The 19,891-nt window shown below is 43.9% G+C and overlaps 1 protein-coding gene across 8 annotated transcripts in view; it reads left to right on the forward strand.

Annotated features, from left to right (window-relative positions):
* LOC115152405 (membrane-associated guanylate kinase, WW and PDZ domain-containing protein 2) overlaps positions 1-19,891 on the forward strand; it is a 325,515-nt gene that overhangs the window by 258,910 nt on the left and 46,714 nt on the right. For 6 of the 8 annotated variants that reach the window (XM_029697255.1, XM_029697256.1, XM_029697260.1 and 3 more), the window contains 5 exons: positions 1,057-1,589; positions 1,747-1,918; positions 16,762-16,793; positions 18,595-18,787; positions 19,510-19,625. In XM_029697255.1, coding sequence (XP_029553115.1) covers positions 1,057-1,589; positions 1,747-1,918; positions 16,762-16,793; positions 18,595-18,787; positions 19,510-19,625 — 1,046 coding nt within the window. The remainder of the gene's footprint in view (positions 1-1,056; positions 1,590-1,746; positions 1,919-16,761; positions 16,794-18,594; positions 18,788-19,509; positions 19,626-19,891) is intronic. The other 2 variants (XM_029697257.1, XM_029697262.1) reach the window with 1 other exon arrangement.

The raw sequence follows: 19,891 nt of genomic DNA on the forward strand, positions 1-19,891 counted from the left end.
TGATGTTGGAGTGTGCCCCTGGCTATTCGTAAGTAAAATAAACTAGAAAATGGTGCCATCTGGTTTGATTAATATAAGGAATTTGAAATTATGTATACTTTACTTTTGCTACTAAAGTATATTGAAGCAATTACATTTACTTTTGATACTTAATTATATTTAAAATCAAATACTTTTAGACTTTTACTCAAGTAGTATTTTCTGGGTGACTTTCACTTTTAGTTGATAATTGTCTATTTGTATTTATTATGGATCCCCATTAGCTGCTGCTTTCCCATTAGCTGCTGCCAAAGCAGCAGCTACTCTTCCTGGGGTCCAGCAAAATTAAGGCAGTTTATACAATCTTAAAACATTACAATACATTCACAGATTTCTATTAAGGTATCATTACTTTTACTCACGCACCCCTCCCCCCCCCCCCCCCCCCCCCCCACACACACCCACCCATGTAGAGCTTTGCCTTCATTCTAACTCTGCTGCCATACTGATATCATGGGCCTCTGTGACACTCTAGGGCAGGGGTCGGCAACAGGTGAAACCAGCCCACGAGTGTATTTCTTTGGCCCCCAAAATATTAATGTTTTTGGGGGATTTTAGTGTTTGGTAAAAATGTACTGTAAAATCACCAATTCAGCAAAGAAAATCTGTTCCCAAGTGTTCCTAAAAATAAAAAGAGAGACGTGATCATGTTTCAATGTTATCAAGGTAAATACAATCTATTTTTGGGTATACTTTGTAAGTGCTATAATGTGCCTTGGCAGCAGCTAATGGGGATCCAAAATAAATACATAACATTTGCAGTGTACAAATTACCATCTGCTCTGACAAAAATTGGCCCCCAGCTGAATCTAGTTGCCTACCCCTGCTCTAGAGACATCGGCCTTCTGTGTTTACTAATTATACACACTCTATAGTTCGCTAGAGATTCCGATGATAGACTTAGCTGAGACACATTTGAATGTGTTTGTTCAGTACAGAATGTTTTTATACCTGTTTCAGACCATCTTCTTCCGTTTGATTCCTAATGAACAAGAACTCTGCCTCCTCCCCCTTTAGGTGATGTCATCGTCTACATCAATGACATCTGCTGCCTGGGCACCACTCACGCCGATGTGGTCAAACTCTTCCAATCTGTTCTCATTGGAGAAAGTGTCACCCTGGTCCTCTGCCGGGGCTACCCCCTGCCTTTTGACCCCGAGGACCCCAGCGGGGCGTCCGCCGGAAACTCCCTGACCCCCATTGGCATGGAACACCACCCCATGGTGGTGAACGGGCGTAGCAGCTACAACCATTACCTGGAGTACCTCTCCCTGAGCTCTCAGCTCCCTTCACAGGCTCTAGCCCAGCCAGGGGCACCCCACCCTGGGGACACCCACCTGGATGGGTCCTCATTACCACCCACCAACCCCGGGTCCGCTCCGGCCGTGACGCCTCGCGACGACAATGTCTCCATGGTGTCGTCAGGGGCGACGGGGATCACCGGTGGCGTGATCCAGGGGGTGGAGCTGCTGACAGTGACTATGGTGAAGAGGGCGGAGGGGTTCGGGTTCACCATCGCCGACAGCCCCACGGGGCAGCGGGTCAAACAGGTGGGGTGTTATTCTTGTGTTAACCTTCTCTGTATGTTGTACATTTTGCATTGTGTATTCTACTGCTCTGTCTGTGTCCGTTTGTCCATCCGTCCCTCTGTCTGTCGTCACCCCTACTTTTCCGTCCTCATACCTGACTATGTTCCGTGTTGTACAGGTGTTGGAGCCGGTTGTGCAGGACGGAGTGGGTCTGAATGAAGGGGACCTGATCCTGGAGGTGAACCAGCAGGGCGTGGCGGGGGCGGGACACGGCCGTGTGGTGGAGCTGCTCAAAGAGTGTCCTGTCGGAGCCGAGGCCACGCTACTCATACAGAGAGGAGGAGGGGAAGGTAAGTCTCTCTGTCTCTTGAACAGCCTCTTTCTGACTTGATTACCCTTTTCACACTACTGAGCTTAGCTGAGCCAAGCCGAAATGTACTAGGGTGGCTTGGTTAAGCACCCACAATAGATCCTAGAATGGACACAGTGCTGGAAATAACAATGCGAGGAGAAAATATCAGAGCCAGCATAATAATTGTTCAGGTTGTCATATAAGTGTCAAAAGGGTATCTATCTCGCTGTTTATCAGCATGTGTCTCTCTCTCTCTCTTTTTTTAGATTTTTATTTTCACTCAATGATAATATACCTTTGCAATCCTTATACGTACAGTATGTTCCACCTGCAGACACTTGTGGTTCAAAGAGGAGATTGATGAAAGATCTCAAATTATTTAGATTGTCTTGAAGGATGTCTCTTTTTAGGCATTCACTGACAGACATACCACAACAGACCTGTTTCTACAGACCTATGTACAGTACAGTATTTAAGAGCTACTGGGTGCTTCATCATATAGGGAGTCTTTGTCCCTCCCTTTCTCTCTTTTTTTTCCTTCTTGTATTTTCACTTTTATGATTGCACAGTTGGAATTTAGAGAGGGGAGATTGATGGATACAAAGAGGGGTACAGACAGGAAGGATTCTATCAGGAGAATCGGACCCTAGTCATCAAGGTAGTTGTGTGGTGCAGAATCGGCTGTGTTTGCACTTGACCACACTCTATCACTATCCTTTATGATGCATGTACTGTTGTGCTTCTGAAATGAGTGGAAGAATGAAATACACCACCATCTTTGGCCCAAGGGCGTTGCTAATTACCTTAGGCTGCCTGTACCAGCCGACCCATAGAACAACTCACACACACATACACATACACAAAGGCACACATGCATACACACACATGCAGACTTGAGGACACACACACACATTAACACATACAGTGCATGTGGAAAGTATTCAGACCCCTTGACTTTTTCCACATTTTGTTATGTTACAGCCTTATTCTTAAAAGGATCTGACCCTTTTTCAAATTTTCGCCTAAAATGACATACCCAAATTAAAATGGATTCAATCGTTTTGTCAGCGATTTCAGACTCTACTCTTCTTGGGTATGACGCTACAAGCTTGGCACAGATCCTCTCAAGCTCTGTCAGGTTAGATGGGGAGCATCGCTGCACAGCTATTTTCAGGTCTCTCCAGAGATGTTCGATCGGGTTCAAGTCCGGGCTCTGGCTGGGCCACTCAAGGACAATCAGAAACTTGTCCCAAAGCCACTCCTGCGTTGTCTTGGCTGTGTGCTTAGGGTCGTTGTCTTGTTGGAAGGTGAACCTTCCCTCCCAGTCTGAGGTCCTGAGCACTCTGGAGCAGGTTTTCATCAAGGATCTCTCTGTACTTTCTCTCGATCCTAGCTAGCCTCCCAGGCCTTGCCCCTGAAAAAGATCCCCGCAGCATAATGCTGCCACCACCATGCTTCACCGTAGGGATGGTGCCAGGTTTTTCTTCCAGACGTGATGCTTAGCATTCAGGCCATAGAGTTCCATCTGGGTTTCATCAGACCAGAAAATCTTGTTTCTCATGGTCTGAGAGTCCTTTAGATGCCTTTTGACAAACTCCAAGCGGGCTGTCAAATCAAATCAAACTTTGTCATATGCGCCGAATACAACAAGTGTAGACTTTACCGTGAAATGCTTACTTACAATCCCTTAACCAACAGTGCAGTCCAAGAAGAAGAAAATATTTACCAAGTAGACTAAAATAAAAAGTTATAATAAAAAGTAACACAATAAGAATAACAATAACAAGGCTATATACAGAGGGCACCGGTACTGAGTCAGTGTGTGGGGGTACAGGCTAGTTGAGGTAACCTGTACATGTAGGTGGGGGCGAAGTGACTTTGCATAGGTAACAAACAACCAGTGAGTAGCAGCAGTGTGTAAAAGGGGGGGCGGGGTCAATGTAAATTGTCCGGTGGCCATTTTATGAATTGTTCAGCAGTCTTATGGCTTGGGGGTAGAAGCTGTTGAGGAGCCTTTTGGTCCTAGACTTGGCGCTCCGGTACCGCTTGTCATGCAGTACCAGAGCGCCAAGTCTAGAACCAAAAGTCTTTTACTGAGGAGTGGATTCTGTCTGGCCACTCTACCATAAAGACCTGATTGGTGGAGTTCTGCGGAGATGGTTGTCCTTCTGTAAGTTTCTCCCATCTCCACAGTGGAATTCTAGAGCTCTGTCAGAGTGACCATTGCATTCTTGTTCACCTACTTGACCAAGGCCCAAGGCCCTTCTCAGTTTGGCCGGGCGGCCAGCTCTAGGAAGTCTCTTGGTGGTTCCAAACTTCTTCCATTTAAGAATGATGGAGGCCACTGTGTTCTTGGGGACCTTCAATGCTGCAGATATTTTTTGGTACCCTTCCCCATAATTATGCCTCGACACAATCCTGTCTCAGAGCTCTACGGACAATTCCTTCGACCTCATGGCTTGGTTTTTGCTCTGACATGCACTGTCAACTGTGGGACCTTTCCAAAGGTGCAATGCTGTCATCAAGGCAAAGGGTGGGTACTTTGAAGAATCTAAAATATATTTTGATTTGTTTATCACTTTATTGGTTACAACATGATTCCATATGTGTTATTTCATAGTTTTGATGTCTTCACTATTATTCTATAATGTAGAAAATAGTTATTTTTTTGTTTTAACACTTGAGTGAGTAGGTGTGTCAACTTTTGACTGGTACTGTATATAAAAACAAAAAACTCTGCATACCCACCCAGCCTGGCAAGAGTGTCCCAAAGGGTGTTTAGTTTCCCCAGTGGGTATTCTCTGCTCTCCAGGCACCATTGCATGAGCCTGAAGCCACACTCTGAATTCACTTTTAGAAAGTTTGGCCAAAGGCACTGAGCCTAATAAGGCATTTTTAGTTTCATTTGAATTTAATTCTAAGCAAGTCGCAGCCTATATGCGCAATTTATAGAAAATAATGATTTAACACAATGAAATGTTGTTTAAATGCTGAGCGCTTAATGTTCCTGCCAGCCTAGTGTGTGGCACTCGCAAATGCTTCACTATTTAGTTGTCGACTATAGCCTTGAAATAATAGGCAAATAATATAGCGTAAATAATTCATTTTTGTTCCTTCTTAGGTTACCTGACTGGCTCCTGACCTATTTAAAGTGTTTATATGTAAATCATGTAGCCTATTTGAAATGATGAGTGCTTATTACAGTCACCTTTTCACGTTGTTTATTAAAACACTTTTCATTCAAATCAAATGGTTTGGTTTCAATACTTAAAAACCAAATGGTAGGTCCAGGTAGCCACAGAAATATAAGGGTGATTTTAATGAATGGAGCTAATTTAGTGCGGCAATTACACACACAAACAGCCGAGGGGTGTTTGGCTCCATAATGGCCAGGCCCAAAGGATTCTGGTATGATATGGATGTGATGGCACAGCTGCTGCCTGTTAGACATGGTGTGACAGAGGGAAAGAGAAGAATAGGAAAATGGACCGCACACTTATGTGACAACCTGAACAATATTATCCTGGCTCTGATATTTTCTCCTCCAAAGGTTTCAATGCATATAATTAATTTATGTTCAGTTTAGTTTACTTAGTTTATAGTTCATTACATGATAGTGTTTAAATTGCAGCTAGCCTTTACTGGTACACATGCAACAGCCTCTGCACCCAGGTCTAGATAACACTCAATCCCGGCTGGTAGAGAGAGACACACACACACACACACACACACACACACACACACACACACACACACACACACACACACACACACACACACACACAACACACACACACACACCACACACACACACACACACACACACACACACACACCACACACACACACAACACACCACACACACACACACACACACACACCACACACACACACACACACACACACACACACCACACACACACACACACACACACACACACACACACACACACACACACACACACACACACACACACACACACACACACACACACACACACACCACACACACACACACACACACACACACACACACACACACACACACACACACACACACCACACACACACACACACACACACACACACAACCACACACACACACACACACACACACACACACCACACACACACACACCACACACACACACACACACACACACACACACACACACACCACACACACACACACACACACCACACACACACACACACACACACACACACACACACACACACACACACACACACACACACACACACACCACACACACACACACACACACCACACAACACACTACACACACCACACACACACACACACACACACACAACACATCACACACACACACACACACACACACAACACACACACGAACACACACACACACACACAAACACACACACACACACCAACAGGACACACACACACAACACACACACACACACAACACACGAACACACACACACACACCACACACACACACACAGACACACACTACACACACACACAACACACCACATATCCCACACACACACAACACACACACACACTACACACACAAAAACTGCATTTACCCTTTGTTGCACTACTATTTCTGCACTGACACTATACACACACTGGACTCCGACCACCCACACACTCACACATACTTACACTGACACTGTAACACACACATACACAGCCTCTGTGTGAAAGAGCAAAATATAATGATCTGATGATCCCATATATCCAGTGGAAACGTCATGAAATACCTGAAAACGTTTTCCTTGCGCAAAAAACAGCTGTCTGTCCTGAGCTTACTGGCACAGGAAACAATAGGCTAGTTTTTATACAATGATGCAAGTTTGCTAACGATATCTTCGGGCCGGACCAAGTTTTAATGTGGCACTTCACTAGCGATAGCTCAAGTCAAAATAAATAGAAAGGGAGGAAGACAGGCGGAGTAGGGGGGAGGGGGGGGTCTACTAAGCTATATGGAATAGATTTTGAAATGTATGACCCCTTAAGGTAAAATAAACAACAAAAATAAACATTGAATTTTCCATTACTGCTGTTAGCCCATAGAAACGCATTGAGTAACTCACTACATGGAACAACAGATAGTACCCCAAAAACATCTAAAGGAAGTTTGTTCTGAAGTGTCTGTCCTATATCTAAGATATATTTAACCCCTTATTTTAGGCATTAAACCGTCTCCATATATACTTCCATACATTTTTTTAACTGGTACTGGGGACCTTCAGACGAGTCTTGTGACAACCTACATGTACGTGTTCGTGAGAGACTCACATTTCCACAGATGGGTCATATTCGGGCGCTGTTCGGACGCTACAGACAGAAGTTAGCAGAAGAGGCTGTACCAACTTCAAACGAGTCCTGTGACGCTTGTGGGGGTTGTAGAGTTTGGCGGCTAAACAGTTCAGACGATTCTGTGAGACACAGCCCATGCAAACAGATTTATTTTGATGGGGATGTTTGTATTATGTTAATTTGATTTCCACGGGGCCGCAGAAATTGCAGAAGGGTTAAATTAGCATTAGCCAACCCTTATGCTGAGGGAGACTAGCTAGTTTGCTACCACCAACCCTGTACAAACCTGGATAACTCTGCTGCTGCTGCACTTAGATCTGTGTGTGTGGGTGAGAGGGAGGAGAGACTGGGGGAGGGGGATGGGGTAGGAGGTTGGCAGTTGGGGAGGGTAGAGATTGTCACGCCAGGTACAGCATAAAGTATGCAGTAGAACCTAGACTGTGTGTGTGTGTGTGTGCACAAGCGTGGTGAGTAGTGAGTTTGTCACGTGTACACTAGATAGAATGAGAGTATAGAGAATCACACACTGAAATATTAACAGTATGTTTAGTGAATGGGCGAGCTAAGGATGTTGATATAAGTCTTGGTGTTAGGATAAGTGTTTATTTCCAGCGAGTGTATTTAATGGGTTTAGTTTAAGTAGCTAGCTTGTTGGCTAGTCACTTTGGTAAATACTGGCCGGCTAGCTAGCTGAGACCAAAGATATGAGAGAATGTTTTTATGACTGAAGCACATACAGTATCTCCTGGCAGTGACACATTTCCCCTCTGAGGAATGAAGCTGAACTTTACTACAACTATTACTGAACAAAAATATAAACGCACCATGTTTCATGAGATGAAATATAAGATCTCCAAAAAATGTCATACGCACAAAGAACGTATTTCTATCAAATGTTGTGCACAAATTTGTTTACAGCCCTGTTAGTGAGTATTTCTCCTTTGCCAAGATAATCCATCTACCAGACAGTGTGGCATATCAAGAAGCCTTTTATTGTCCCCAGCACAAGGTGCACCTGTGTATTGATCATGTTGTTTAATCAGCTTATTGATATGCCACACCTGTCGGCTGGATGGATTATCTTGGCAAAGGAGAAATACTCACTTACAGGAATGTAAACAAAGTTGTGCAAAACATTCTAGAAAAATAAGCTTCTTGTGCGTATGGAAATGTCTGGGATCTTTTATTTTAGCTCATGAAACATGGGACCAACACTTTGTATGTTGCGTTTATATTTTTGTTAATTGTATATGTTATGGGATGTATAGACAATATGGACAGTATATGGATAGAATATGTAGTATATCTGAACAATAGTATATGTACAGCAATAGTTAAATAAGATAGTCCTAGAATACAGTACATACATATGAAGTGGTAAAACAGTATGTAAACAATATTAAAGTGACCAGTGTTTTAATTTAAACTTTAATTAGGCAAGTCAGTTAAGAACAAATTCTTATTTACAATGACGGCCTACCCCGGCCTAACCCTAACCCGGACAGCGCTGGGCTAATTGTGCGCCGCCATATGGGACTCCCAATCACGGCCGGTTGTGATAAAGCCTGGAATCAAACCAGGGTCTGTAGTGACGCCTCTAGCACTGAGATGCAGTGCCTTAGACTGCTGCACCACTTGGGGGCCTATGTACATAGGGCAGCAGCCTGGTGCATGGTAGAGTATCCAGGTGATAGACTGCTAGTGACAGTGACCAAAGTTCAGGGCAGGGTACTGGGCGGGGGCTAGGGGTGATTATTTAACAGTCTGATGGCCTTGAGACGGCAGCTGTTTTTCAGTCTCTCGGTCCCAGCTTTGATACACCTGTACTGACCTCGCATTCTGGATAGTAGAGGGGTGAACAGGCCGTGGCTCGGGTTGCTGTGGTCCTTGTAGATCTTCTTGGCTTTCCTGTAACACTGGATTCTCTAGATGTCCTGGATGGCAGGCAGTGTGCCCCTTTTAATACGTTGGGCAGACCTCTGGAGAGCCCTGCAGTTGCGGACAGTGCAGTTGCGGTACCAGGCGGTACTACAACAAAACATGATGCTCTCAATTGTGCATCTGTAAAAGTTTATGAGTTTTAGGTGCCAAGCCAGATTTCTTCAGCCTCCTAAGGTTGAAGAGGTGCTGTTGCGCCTTCTTCACCACACTGTCTGTGTGGGTGGACCATTTCAGTTTGTCAGTGACGTGTACGCGCCGAGGAACTTGAATCTTTCCACCTTCTCCACTGTGGTTCCGTCATTGTGGATAGGGGGGTGCTCCCTCTGCTGTTTCCTGAAGTCCACGATCAGCCCCTTTGTTTTGTTGACATTGGGTGAAAGGTTATTTTCCTGGCACCACACTCCCAGGGCCCTCACCTCTTCCCTGTAGGCTGTCTCATCGTTGTTGGTAATCAGGCCTACTACTGTTGTGTGGTCCGCAAACTTGATGATCGAGTTGGAGGCGTGCGTGGCCACGCAGTCATGGGTGAACAGGGAGTACAGGAGGCAGCTGAGCACGCACCCTTGTGAAGCCCCAGTGTTGAGGATCAGTGAAGTCTGGGCTGCAGACCGTTACCGAAGGCTCTGGGCTGCAGACCATCGCTGAAGACTCCGGGCTGCAGACCCTCGCTGGAGGCCCCGGGCTGAGGGGCGTAGCTGGAGGCCCCGGGCTGAGGGGCGTAGCTGGAGGCCCCGGGCTGAGGGGCGTCGCTGGAGGCCCTGGGCTGAGGGGCGCCGCTGGAGGCCCCGGGCTGAGGGGCGTCGCTGGAGGCCCCGGGCTGAGGAGCGTCGCTGGAGGCCTCCTGCGTGGAGCTGGGACCGGTCTCCCCGGACTGGGGAGACCTTCGGGAGACTGGGTGCGCAGAGCAGGCACGGGGCACACTGGGCCGTGGAGGCGCACCGGAGGTCTGGAGCTCAGGGCTGGCACACCCCGTCCTGGCTGGATGGTCACTGTAGCCCGGCACGGGCGGAGCGCTGGCACAGGGGCGAACTGGGCTGTGCTGGGGAATGAGGGCTGCCGTGCATAGAGCAGGCGCAAGATAAACTGGGCCGAGGAGACGCACTGGCGGCCAGATGCGTTGAGCCGGCACACTTCTTCCTGGCTGCCGGCCAACTCTCGCCTGGCAACCGCACCGGACTGTGCGTGCGGATGGGCGAGAGAGTGTGCATCACCCCATAATGCATTTCTTGCCCCTCTGCACGCCCACTCCGCAGTGCCCTCTCCGCCAGTACCATTTCCCGGAATCTCGCGTCGAACTCAGCGCTTGACTCCTTTATTGGCTCCGGTTTGCTCCACGGCTCTCTCCTGTACGCCCGGGAAGTTAGGTCAGGGCTCCCCCCTGACCTAGCCAAACTACCCGTATGGTGGGTGGTTCTGTCACAAGCGTCGTAGTGAACAGACCAAGGCGCAGGGTGTGCATTCCTCCTGAGTCGGACTAGAAGTCCACTCCCAATACCTCTTCTCCACCGGCGGTGTTTTGAATCAGCTTCTGGAATCAGTTCAATTGCCCTGGGGGGTACAAACGAAGGATCCAATTCGGGAAAATGTTATTCCTAGTTGTAATGCTTGTGAGTTACATTCGCTCTGATATCCAAAAGTTCTTCCCGGCTGTATGTAATAACACAAAAACAATTCTGGGCTAATAATGTAAGAAATAACACAGAAAAAAACTAAATACTGCAAAGTTGCCTAGGAGCTAGAAGCACGGCTGCCCTATCTGTCGGTGACATCTTGCTTGAGAATGTGCGCTTTTAAAGGGAGATTAATGTTGGAAAACCTTTGTACAGTAAGAGAAATATGATCCTCCACGTGTGAGTCCGGTTTCTTTATACTGGGCTTAGACCAGAAGAAAGCTTTGATTATATTCAGAGGTAGTATTTACAGTTGAAGTCAGAAGTTTAAATACACCTCAGTCAAATACATTTAAACTCAGTTTTTCACAATTCCGGACATTTAATCCAAGTGAATATACCCTGTTTTAGGTCAGTTAGGATCACCACTTAATTTTAAGAATGTGAAATGTCAGAATAATAGTAGAGTGTGATTTATTTAAGCTTTTATTTCTCTCATCGCATTCCCAGTGAGTCAGAAGTTTACATACACTCAATTAGTATAATTAGTATTTAGTAACATTGCCTTTAAATTGTTTACCTTGGGTCAAACATTTTAGGTAGCCTTCTACAGGCTTCACACAATAAGTTGGGTGAATTTTGGCCCATTCCTCCTGACAACTGGTGTAACTTACTCAGGTTTGTAGGCCTCCTTGCTCACACACGCTTTTTCAGTTCTGCCCACAAATTTTCTATGGGATTGAGGTCAGGGCTTTGTAATGGCCACTCCAATACTTTGACTTTGTTGTCCTTAAGCCATTTTGCCACAACTTTGGAAGTATGCTTGGGGTCATTGTCCGTTTGGAAGACCCATTTGCGACCAAGCTTTAACTTCCTGACTGATGTCTTGAGATGTTGCTTCAATATATCCACATAATTTTCCATCCTCATGATGCCATTTATTTTGTGAAGTGCTCCAGTCCCTCCTGCAGCAAAGCACCCCCACAACATGATGCTGCCACTCCCATGCTTCACGGTTGGGATGGTGTTCTTCGGCTTGCAAGCATCCCCCTTTTTCCTCCAAACATAACGATGGTCACTATGGCCAAACAGTTCTATTTTTGTTTCATCAGACCAGAGGACATTTCTCCAAAAAGTACGATCTTTGTCCCCATGTGCAGTTGCAAACCGTAGTCTGGCTTTTTTTTATGGCGGTTTTGGAGCATTGCCTTCCTTGCTGAGCGACTTTTCAGGTTATGTCGATATAGGACTCGTTTTACTGTGGATATCGATACTTTTGTACCTGTTTCCTCCAGCATCTTCACAAGGTCCTTTGCTGTTGTTCTGGGATTGATTTGCACTTTTCGCACCAAAGTACGTTCATCTCTGAACTCGTCTCCTTCCTGAGCGGTATGATGGCTGCGTGGTCCCATGGTGTTTATACTTGCGTACTATTGTTTGTACAGATGAACATGGTACGTTCAGGCATTTGGAAATTGCTCCCAAGGATGAACCAGACTTGTGGATGTCTACAATTTTTTCTGATGTCTTGGCTGATTTCTTTTGATTTTCCCATGATATCAAGCAAAGAGGCACAGAGTTTGAAGGTAGGCCTTGAAATACATCCACAGTGACACATCCAATTGACTCAAATGATGTCAATTAGCCTATCATAAGCTTCTAAAGCCATGACATAATTTTATGGAATTTTCCAAGCTGTTTAAAGGCACAGTCAACGTAGTGTATGTAAACTTCTGACCCACTAGAATTGTGATACAGTGAATTATAAGTTAAATAATCTCTCTGTAAACAATTGTTGGAAAAATTACTTGTAGATGTAGATCACAAAGTAGATGTCCTAACCGACTTGCCAAAACTATAGTTTGTTATTAACAAGAAATTTGTGGAGTGGTTGAAAAAAGAGTTTTAATGACTCCAATCTAAGTATACTTCCGACTTCAACTGTATGGGCATTTCTTAAATGGCATTGTTTCCCAGATGGTTTTATTAAAAAATGTAAATTATTGTTTGAAAAATTAACTGTACAAGTGAGTATAAACAGATCACTGACCGAAGCCTTCATTGTTGAGAGAGGCGTAAAGCAGGCTTGTCCTCTTAGCGCAGCACTCTATGTGCTGGCCATCAGCCACTTGTTAAAAATAATTGTAAAAGATGATAGGATAAAAGGTGTATCTGTTGGAAATAGTCGTGTAGTTATCTCTGCTTATGCCGATGACATAAGTCTTTATTCATTCGCAAGAAGAATTACATTTTCTAAATGATCATTTTGGATTCTGTGAGAAAGAGCTTTCTCAACCTTTAAACCTATAGAATTGAAAGATTAAATGTAATTGCTCGGGATCTATATACGTAGAACTAATTGGACTAAGAAAAACTGGGATCGAAGAAGAATTAGGAGACCTTGCTGCAGTGAACGTGGGTGTGAAGTAAAAATGTTTTGCTAGTGCCATAGCTAGAAATGTGCTTTGGTTGGTTGACGTGCAGAGGTTGGGAAAATTACGTAGGAAATCAAGAAAAAAACATACCTCATCACAGTTTGGGCTATGGCAACTTCACTGACAATTTTATAAACTTGAATATTAACTGGAACAGTGACTTGAACGAAACTATTTATAAACTGATATCTGATTAAATGTATGGTGGTGAAGTTACATACTGCAACATCACCCCTGCAGAAAGTAAAGAATGTATAAAAAATCTACTATGCATGGTTGATTTCTGTACAATGTTTACTAGTGCATGCTGTTGTAAAGTGGACCTGTTTTGTTAGTAAAATGTTGTCCTATGCCTAATTGTCGTGATGAACAGAGTTTAGAACATATTTTATTGAACTGCTACAGAACCAAAGAAATATAGGGTCTGATGAACTATTGATTTTGATGTATATATAAATCAAGACTGTCTTTCACGGTGTCTTCGATACTCACATGTATAACAATACTAAAGCATTCTGGTGGACAATAAGATTTGGAAGACAAGATGCATTATGATTATAAAATAACTTTTTGTCCCCTCAAACACTCTTTTAACATAAAGACAAGACAAGAGCTAAATCAAGCAGGCCAGTCACCCAACAATGTGGCTAGATAACAATCTACCTATATAGTTAACATTATCTGAGGATTTTTTTTTTAAATCTCTGATTCACTTCATAAAGCTTTTCATGTACTTTAAAATATCTATGTCATTGATCAGATATGAACTTTTACCTCAGATAGAAATTGTCAATTCACTTTCAAGCTGATTCTATTTTTCGAGTCTACTCGTTTTGGTAGTTAGCTCACCAGGCGTCAAATTTCACAGGCTCATTTTATCAATCTGAAAAAAAAAAAAAGACATATTATCATTACCAACATAAAAACAAATTATATACAGTTTATCTTGATATTGCTGTCCAAATCTGAATGATAGAGCTTCCAAAATTGGTCCTAAACTGTCAGATTGAGTGGGGGGAGGCGCCTCCCTGTGGCAGCATTGTCAAATTAGCCATTTTTTTTTTTTTTTTTTAGAGAAGGCCAAAATCCCGCTCCTTAATCTCTAAACCAATCATATATCATTAATGCAGACATTGTAACCTATCGAAAGAGGGGTTTGATGAAAAGATTGGTGATTGTAGCACAGAGATATTGATGTGACAACCATAGTGAAACATGTTTACAAATTTTTAATAGGGGGCTGTAAACGGTTCAGGGGCAAATACTGACTGCAGCTATTCATTAGCATTGTTTAGAAGTACTCCCCTCTTACACGCATGCTAAGGTGCCGGGAGATCACAATACTGAGTTCGGTTTCAGATTTAGAATTATAATGAGCGCCATGTTGGCTAGGTCCATGATTTGGCATTCAATGTTTATTTAGACCTTTTTTGGAATTACATACCGGCCGTAACGGCAGTAAATGTAAATAGTTGCAGGCAGGGCAGGCATATTTGCTGAGTAACGAATGCATTTTTACATTCTAACGCTTGTAGAGCTATATAATGGTAAGATGAATATACCCAAATACTGGTTCAGTTGGCACCCAATGTTCTTAAATCAGACAATCCAATTCTAGTAAGAATCTAAATTAGAATGTTATTTCAGGGACCGTACTTGTGAACATTAGAAAAAGTTTAAATTCAAACAGTTTCTCCATCTCAAAATGCACATCAGCCAATTAAAGTCGTTGATTTACTTGCACATGATAGAACGTTAGAACAGAGCCCTGTGGGTCCTGGTCAAAGGTAGTGCACTAAACAGTATAGGGAATATTGTGCCATTTGTGAACCAGATCATGACTAAACACTTAATTTGATTCCATATAGGTCGATTGGCTCTCAAGTTCGTACCCACATTCCGTCTGACTGTTCTGTTAGAATCTTACAGCCGCTCTCCGTAATTCGTTTTCCAGCTCAATGCCAGCCCCGGAAATATTATGAATTGAAATAGCCTAACCATTGAACAGCATCAAATATCCAAGATTGTGCCTTTTGAAGCCCTGTACCCCTGTGTATATATTCATTGACTGTTTTTTAGCTGGCTGACCTTCAACTATAGTTCTCCCAGTGTTCTCTCACTGACAAAGCACAGGACAAATAACCACTTCTCAATGGCATGCTGCTAACATTTCTCATGAAACACTCGCTCCCCCTCTCCTGCTGCCCACCACTACACTGTTATCCAGGGTCCTTCAGAGGAGCACTGAAGCGGAATAAACGCAGATAGTTCCACATGATTCTTCAGATGCTGCTATAGCTGCTTTGCTAGTTACAGTACAACTTCTGTTATATGAACTTGCTGCTTTGTGAACAATTAAGGAGACAGCGCTTCTACCGTAATTGCATGTTAGCTGACAGTATAATATATTGGGTCTCTCCCTTTCTCTGTACGCTCAGTGTGCGTGTCTTTGATGTGTTGGAGTCACAGGGGGCCTGTGTTAGTGAGGTTGTTGTGATAGCGGCTAGGCTATGTTAGCCTTCCTGTATGTGATGTACCCATAGAGTTGGATAGAGGGCTCACTTGGCCCGAAGCCTGCTTTAGCATGGGCATTGCTATGGAGGGCTTTCACCATTTTGAAGTAGCCAACTATGTTGGGCTTCCTATGGGTTAAGGAAGGATCACAGAATTACATTCAGTTCAGCCAATGCATTATACTCCTGAGAAAACATTGCAGCACTACAGGTGGCAGTAAATCATCAACCTTGGCTTTATCCCTGTTCAGACAATACACACTTGTGCACAGTAGATGGTGGTATGCACCTTTTCAGTTAATTTACAGACTGCCAATATACTCATGTAGGATAAGAAGAAGAAAGTACAGCTATCCCTCAATGGCGCTGTGCATGCTGTCTCATAAGCAGCCATTGCAAAGATAGGAGATGAGCTCTCTTGTTCATCTCTATCGGTTGTTGTGATGTAGCGACTGGGCTACACTAGGTTTCCTGTGTTTACCCTGTGATGTACAGCTCTTCCGAGCCCAGCTAGGAGTTATTAGGGATTAAAAAAAAGGATCTGCTCCCTCCAGCCTACAGCTAATGATGCAATTATGTTAAGAACAAACGCAACCAGCAAACTCATTTAGGGGCAAGTTACACAAACAATGCCAAAACAAGAAGAATAGGAAATGCAGTAAACTGCGAATGTTATCTCTGGGTAATGAAGGGTCGTTTTCACAGTCTAATGTTGATAAAACAGAAGTTGGTTTTGTGATTCACACAGTTACTGAGTATAACCAGTTACACTGGTTTTTAGGTAGAATGGTGTCCCTCTGCTCTCATGTTATGTGTAATAGCCTACGATGTATGGATTCAAATAGAATCTGTGATAGTTAATTCTTGTATTCTTCTGTATTCCAGTTCTTACATTGCACTGGCATTAGCCTATTCCCTCTTGTACTATCGTTCTCCCCCCAAAATTGTGGTCTGTGTTATAAGATAGCCATCTACAGTTGTTTTCCTGTTTCTGCTCTCAGGACTAAAATGTGTTTGTTTCTCTGCAGGTCACCTCTCTCCATGGAAGACCTCCAAACAGGTAAAACACAACTATTTGTGTGTGTATATTTATTTGTTTGCAGAGGGAGAAGGGTGACACAGTAACATATTTAATCAGTGTGTGTGCGTATGCGTGTGTGTGTGCGTATGCGTTTGTCTGTCTCCGGGACTTAATTGAGCAGCCTGGGAGATGTTTATGCTTTTGCTTCACTGCTGATTTAACCAGTCTTTCTTGACCTGCTTAGAGTCAATCATACACATTGTTGGTAGCCTATTATGTTTATTTGTACAGTAATTCTCTGAAAAGAGGATGGGCTCGTATTATTTTTGCTTCAATTAGGCACATCTTTATAGTGGTGGTTTCGGCTTTGAAAACAATTATGCTCCGGAACTTTGGCGACTGCTTAGTATTTTTTCAACCTCCTGCTTTATGCTGTCAATGTATAGTTCATACATGCATAATCTATGAGCAGAATTGCTGTCTTAGCTACCTCTATTAGCCACAAAATCCCTAGCTGTGCAGCACCATTTTCCTTACATTTTCCACCACGTGGGCCAGCCCCCTAGCAATTCAAGTTCTAACCAATGAGCTTCAGCCCCTTGTCATTTGAGTGACAGCTAGCAAGGTGCAGACACAGCAGAGCGAAAGAGAGAGCAATGACATTGTGCACATATGTGACTTAGTACATCATTGTCAGGGACCACTTTTGGCTCGTGAGCACCACTTTAAGAACTACTGACTAAAATGTATAGGGTAAATCCATTTGAATTCAATCACTTTTTGGCAGCACCCATATGATTTGAACGAAACCTCCCATACATATTTGCCCATTGTAGAAGTGCTCAGAAAGTGACTTTTTGGACCTGAATGCCAAAACATTCAAGAGACAAAAGTGCTCAAAGTTGATCCATGTCGCATACCCCACAATACTAGGCAATGCAAAAAAGTGTTAAACAAATCAAAATATATTTGAGATTCTTCAAAGTAGCCACCCTATGCCTTGACAGCTTTGCACACTTTTGCCATTCTCTCAACCAGCTTCATGAGGTAGTCACTTGTAATGCATTTCAATCAACAGGTGCCTTGTTAAAAGTTAATTTGCGGAATTTCTTTCCTTCTTAATGCGTTTGAGCCAACAAGTTGTGTTGTGACAAGGTAGGGGTGGTATACAGAAGATTGCCCTATTTGGGAAAAGATCAAGTCCATATTATCGCAAGAAGAGCTCAACTAAGCAAAGTGAAAAGACAGTGCATCATTACTTTAAGACATGAAGGTCAATCAATACGGAAAGTGTCAAGAACTGAGAAAGTTTCTTCAAGTGCAGTCACAAATGCTACCACAGCATTCTGCAGCGATAAAGCATCCCATCTGGTATGGAGGAAAAAGTGGGAGGCTTGCAAGCCAAAGAACACCATCCCAACCATGAAGCACGGGGGTGGCAGCATCATGTTGTGGGGGTGCTTTGCTGCAGGAGGGACTGGTGAACTTCACAAAATAGATGGCATCATGAGGATGAAATATTACGTGGATATATTGAAGCAACTTCTCAAGACATCAGTCAGGAAGTTAAAGCTTGGTTGTAAATGGGTCTTCCAAATAGACAATGACCTCAAGCATACTTCCAATGTTGTGGCAAAATGGCTTAAGGACAACAAAGTCAAGGTATTGGAGTGGCCATCACAAAGCCCTGACCTCAATCCCATAAAAACTTTGTGGGCAGAACTGAAAAACTGAGTTTAAATGTCTTTGGCTAAGTTGTATGTAAACTTCCTACTTCAACTGTAAATCTCTCTCCTTTATCCCATCCCATCCCTATCTGTCTCTGCTGCTGTGCCTTCAGATACCAGAGCAGTGGGACCCCCATGGTAGTCCCCAGACTTGCTTGTCAGCCCCAATGCTTCCCCCCGGCACACCCTTCTCTACCCAGCCACAGCATCGCACCTCGGTCCCCGACTCCACGGAGGGCTTCGACCTCAACAAACCCGACCCATATGACCTCTATGAGAAGTCCAGGGCCATCTACGAGAGTAGACGTGAGTATTGTTACATGGTGTAAGATAAAGTTGCCACTAGGCACTGACCTTGGGTAAGTTTTGGATTTTCCCCACTAACGGAGGGAAATTATGATTGGGGGAGGGGAAGCTGATCTTAAATCTGTACCTTGGGGAAACTTCACCTCTGAACGAGTACCACACTTCCGCTTCCTGGTTCTGCACTGGTGGCTTATAGGAGGTGGAGTCTTTTCCTTAACTGAGAAGATGTGGCAACGTAATGTCTGTTTTGTCCAGTAGTGGCAGAAGTTAAATCCACAGCAACCAAAACCAACAACTAAATTAACCTAGCTTCATAACATTAAGGAGTCGTATTTAGGTTGGCATATTCAGATAATGCTTAACAACACTAAGTGTGAATACTGAATATGCAATCAGTAGAATTTGTACCGGTCTGTCTTTTTTGTTATTCAGTCTATGAAGGATATTGATCTCTCAATAATGATAGATTACAAATCAGTGCTGCATTCTCTCCTCTCTTGGCCACCGTAGTCTGTGTTTGGGGGGGAATTCTCTGCATTCAAATTCTTTCTTCCTCACTATCTGTATCCCCTCCTCTCTCACCTCTTTTTATCCTTATTTTTTCTACTCCTCTCCCTATCGTTCTCTCCCTCTCTCTCCCTTCCCTCTCCTTCCTCATCCCCTCCCTTTCTCCCTGTGCCTCCCTCCCTCCCTCCCACTCTCTCTTTCTCTCCTCCTATCAGGTCCAGAGTACCAGGAGGTGGAAGTTCACCTGTTGAGGGAGAAGACTGGGTTTGGCTTCCGCATTCTGGGGGGAGACGAGGCCGTGCAGGCTGTGAGTCCGGACGCCCGCGACAAGGCTCGTATGGGACGGGCTGGACAACACACACCATTATACACACCTAGCATGTCTAACCTCATTGAACACACCTGCTGCCTGCTGCTGCCTACACACCTAACACACTGAACAACATGTAATACACACCTAACATCATTTATACAACAAGTGGGTCTAATCCTGAATACTGTTTGATTAAAACCGCATTCCTGCCGGTGTCTATCCACAAGTTACCACCGGCTAAATCTATGACGTTAAAACGCCTATTTACTTTGTTCTATCTGACT

The sequence above is a fragment of the Salmo trutta genome, chromosome 17 (genome assembly GCF_901001165.1).
Source record: "Salmo trutta chromosome 17, fSalTru1.1, whole genome shotgun sequence".
Classification (NCBI taxonomy): Eukaryota; Metazoa; Chordata; class Actinopteri; order Salmoniformes; family Salmonidae; genus Salmo; species Salmo trutta.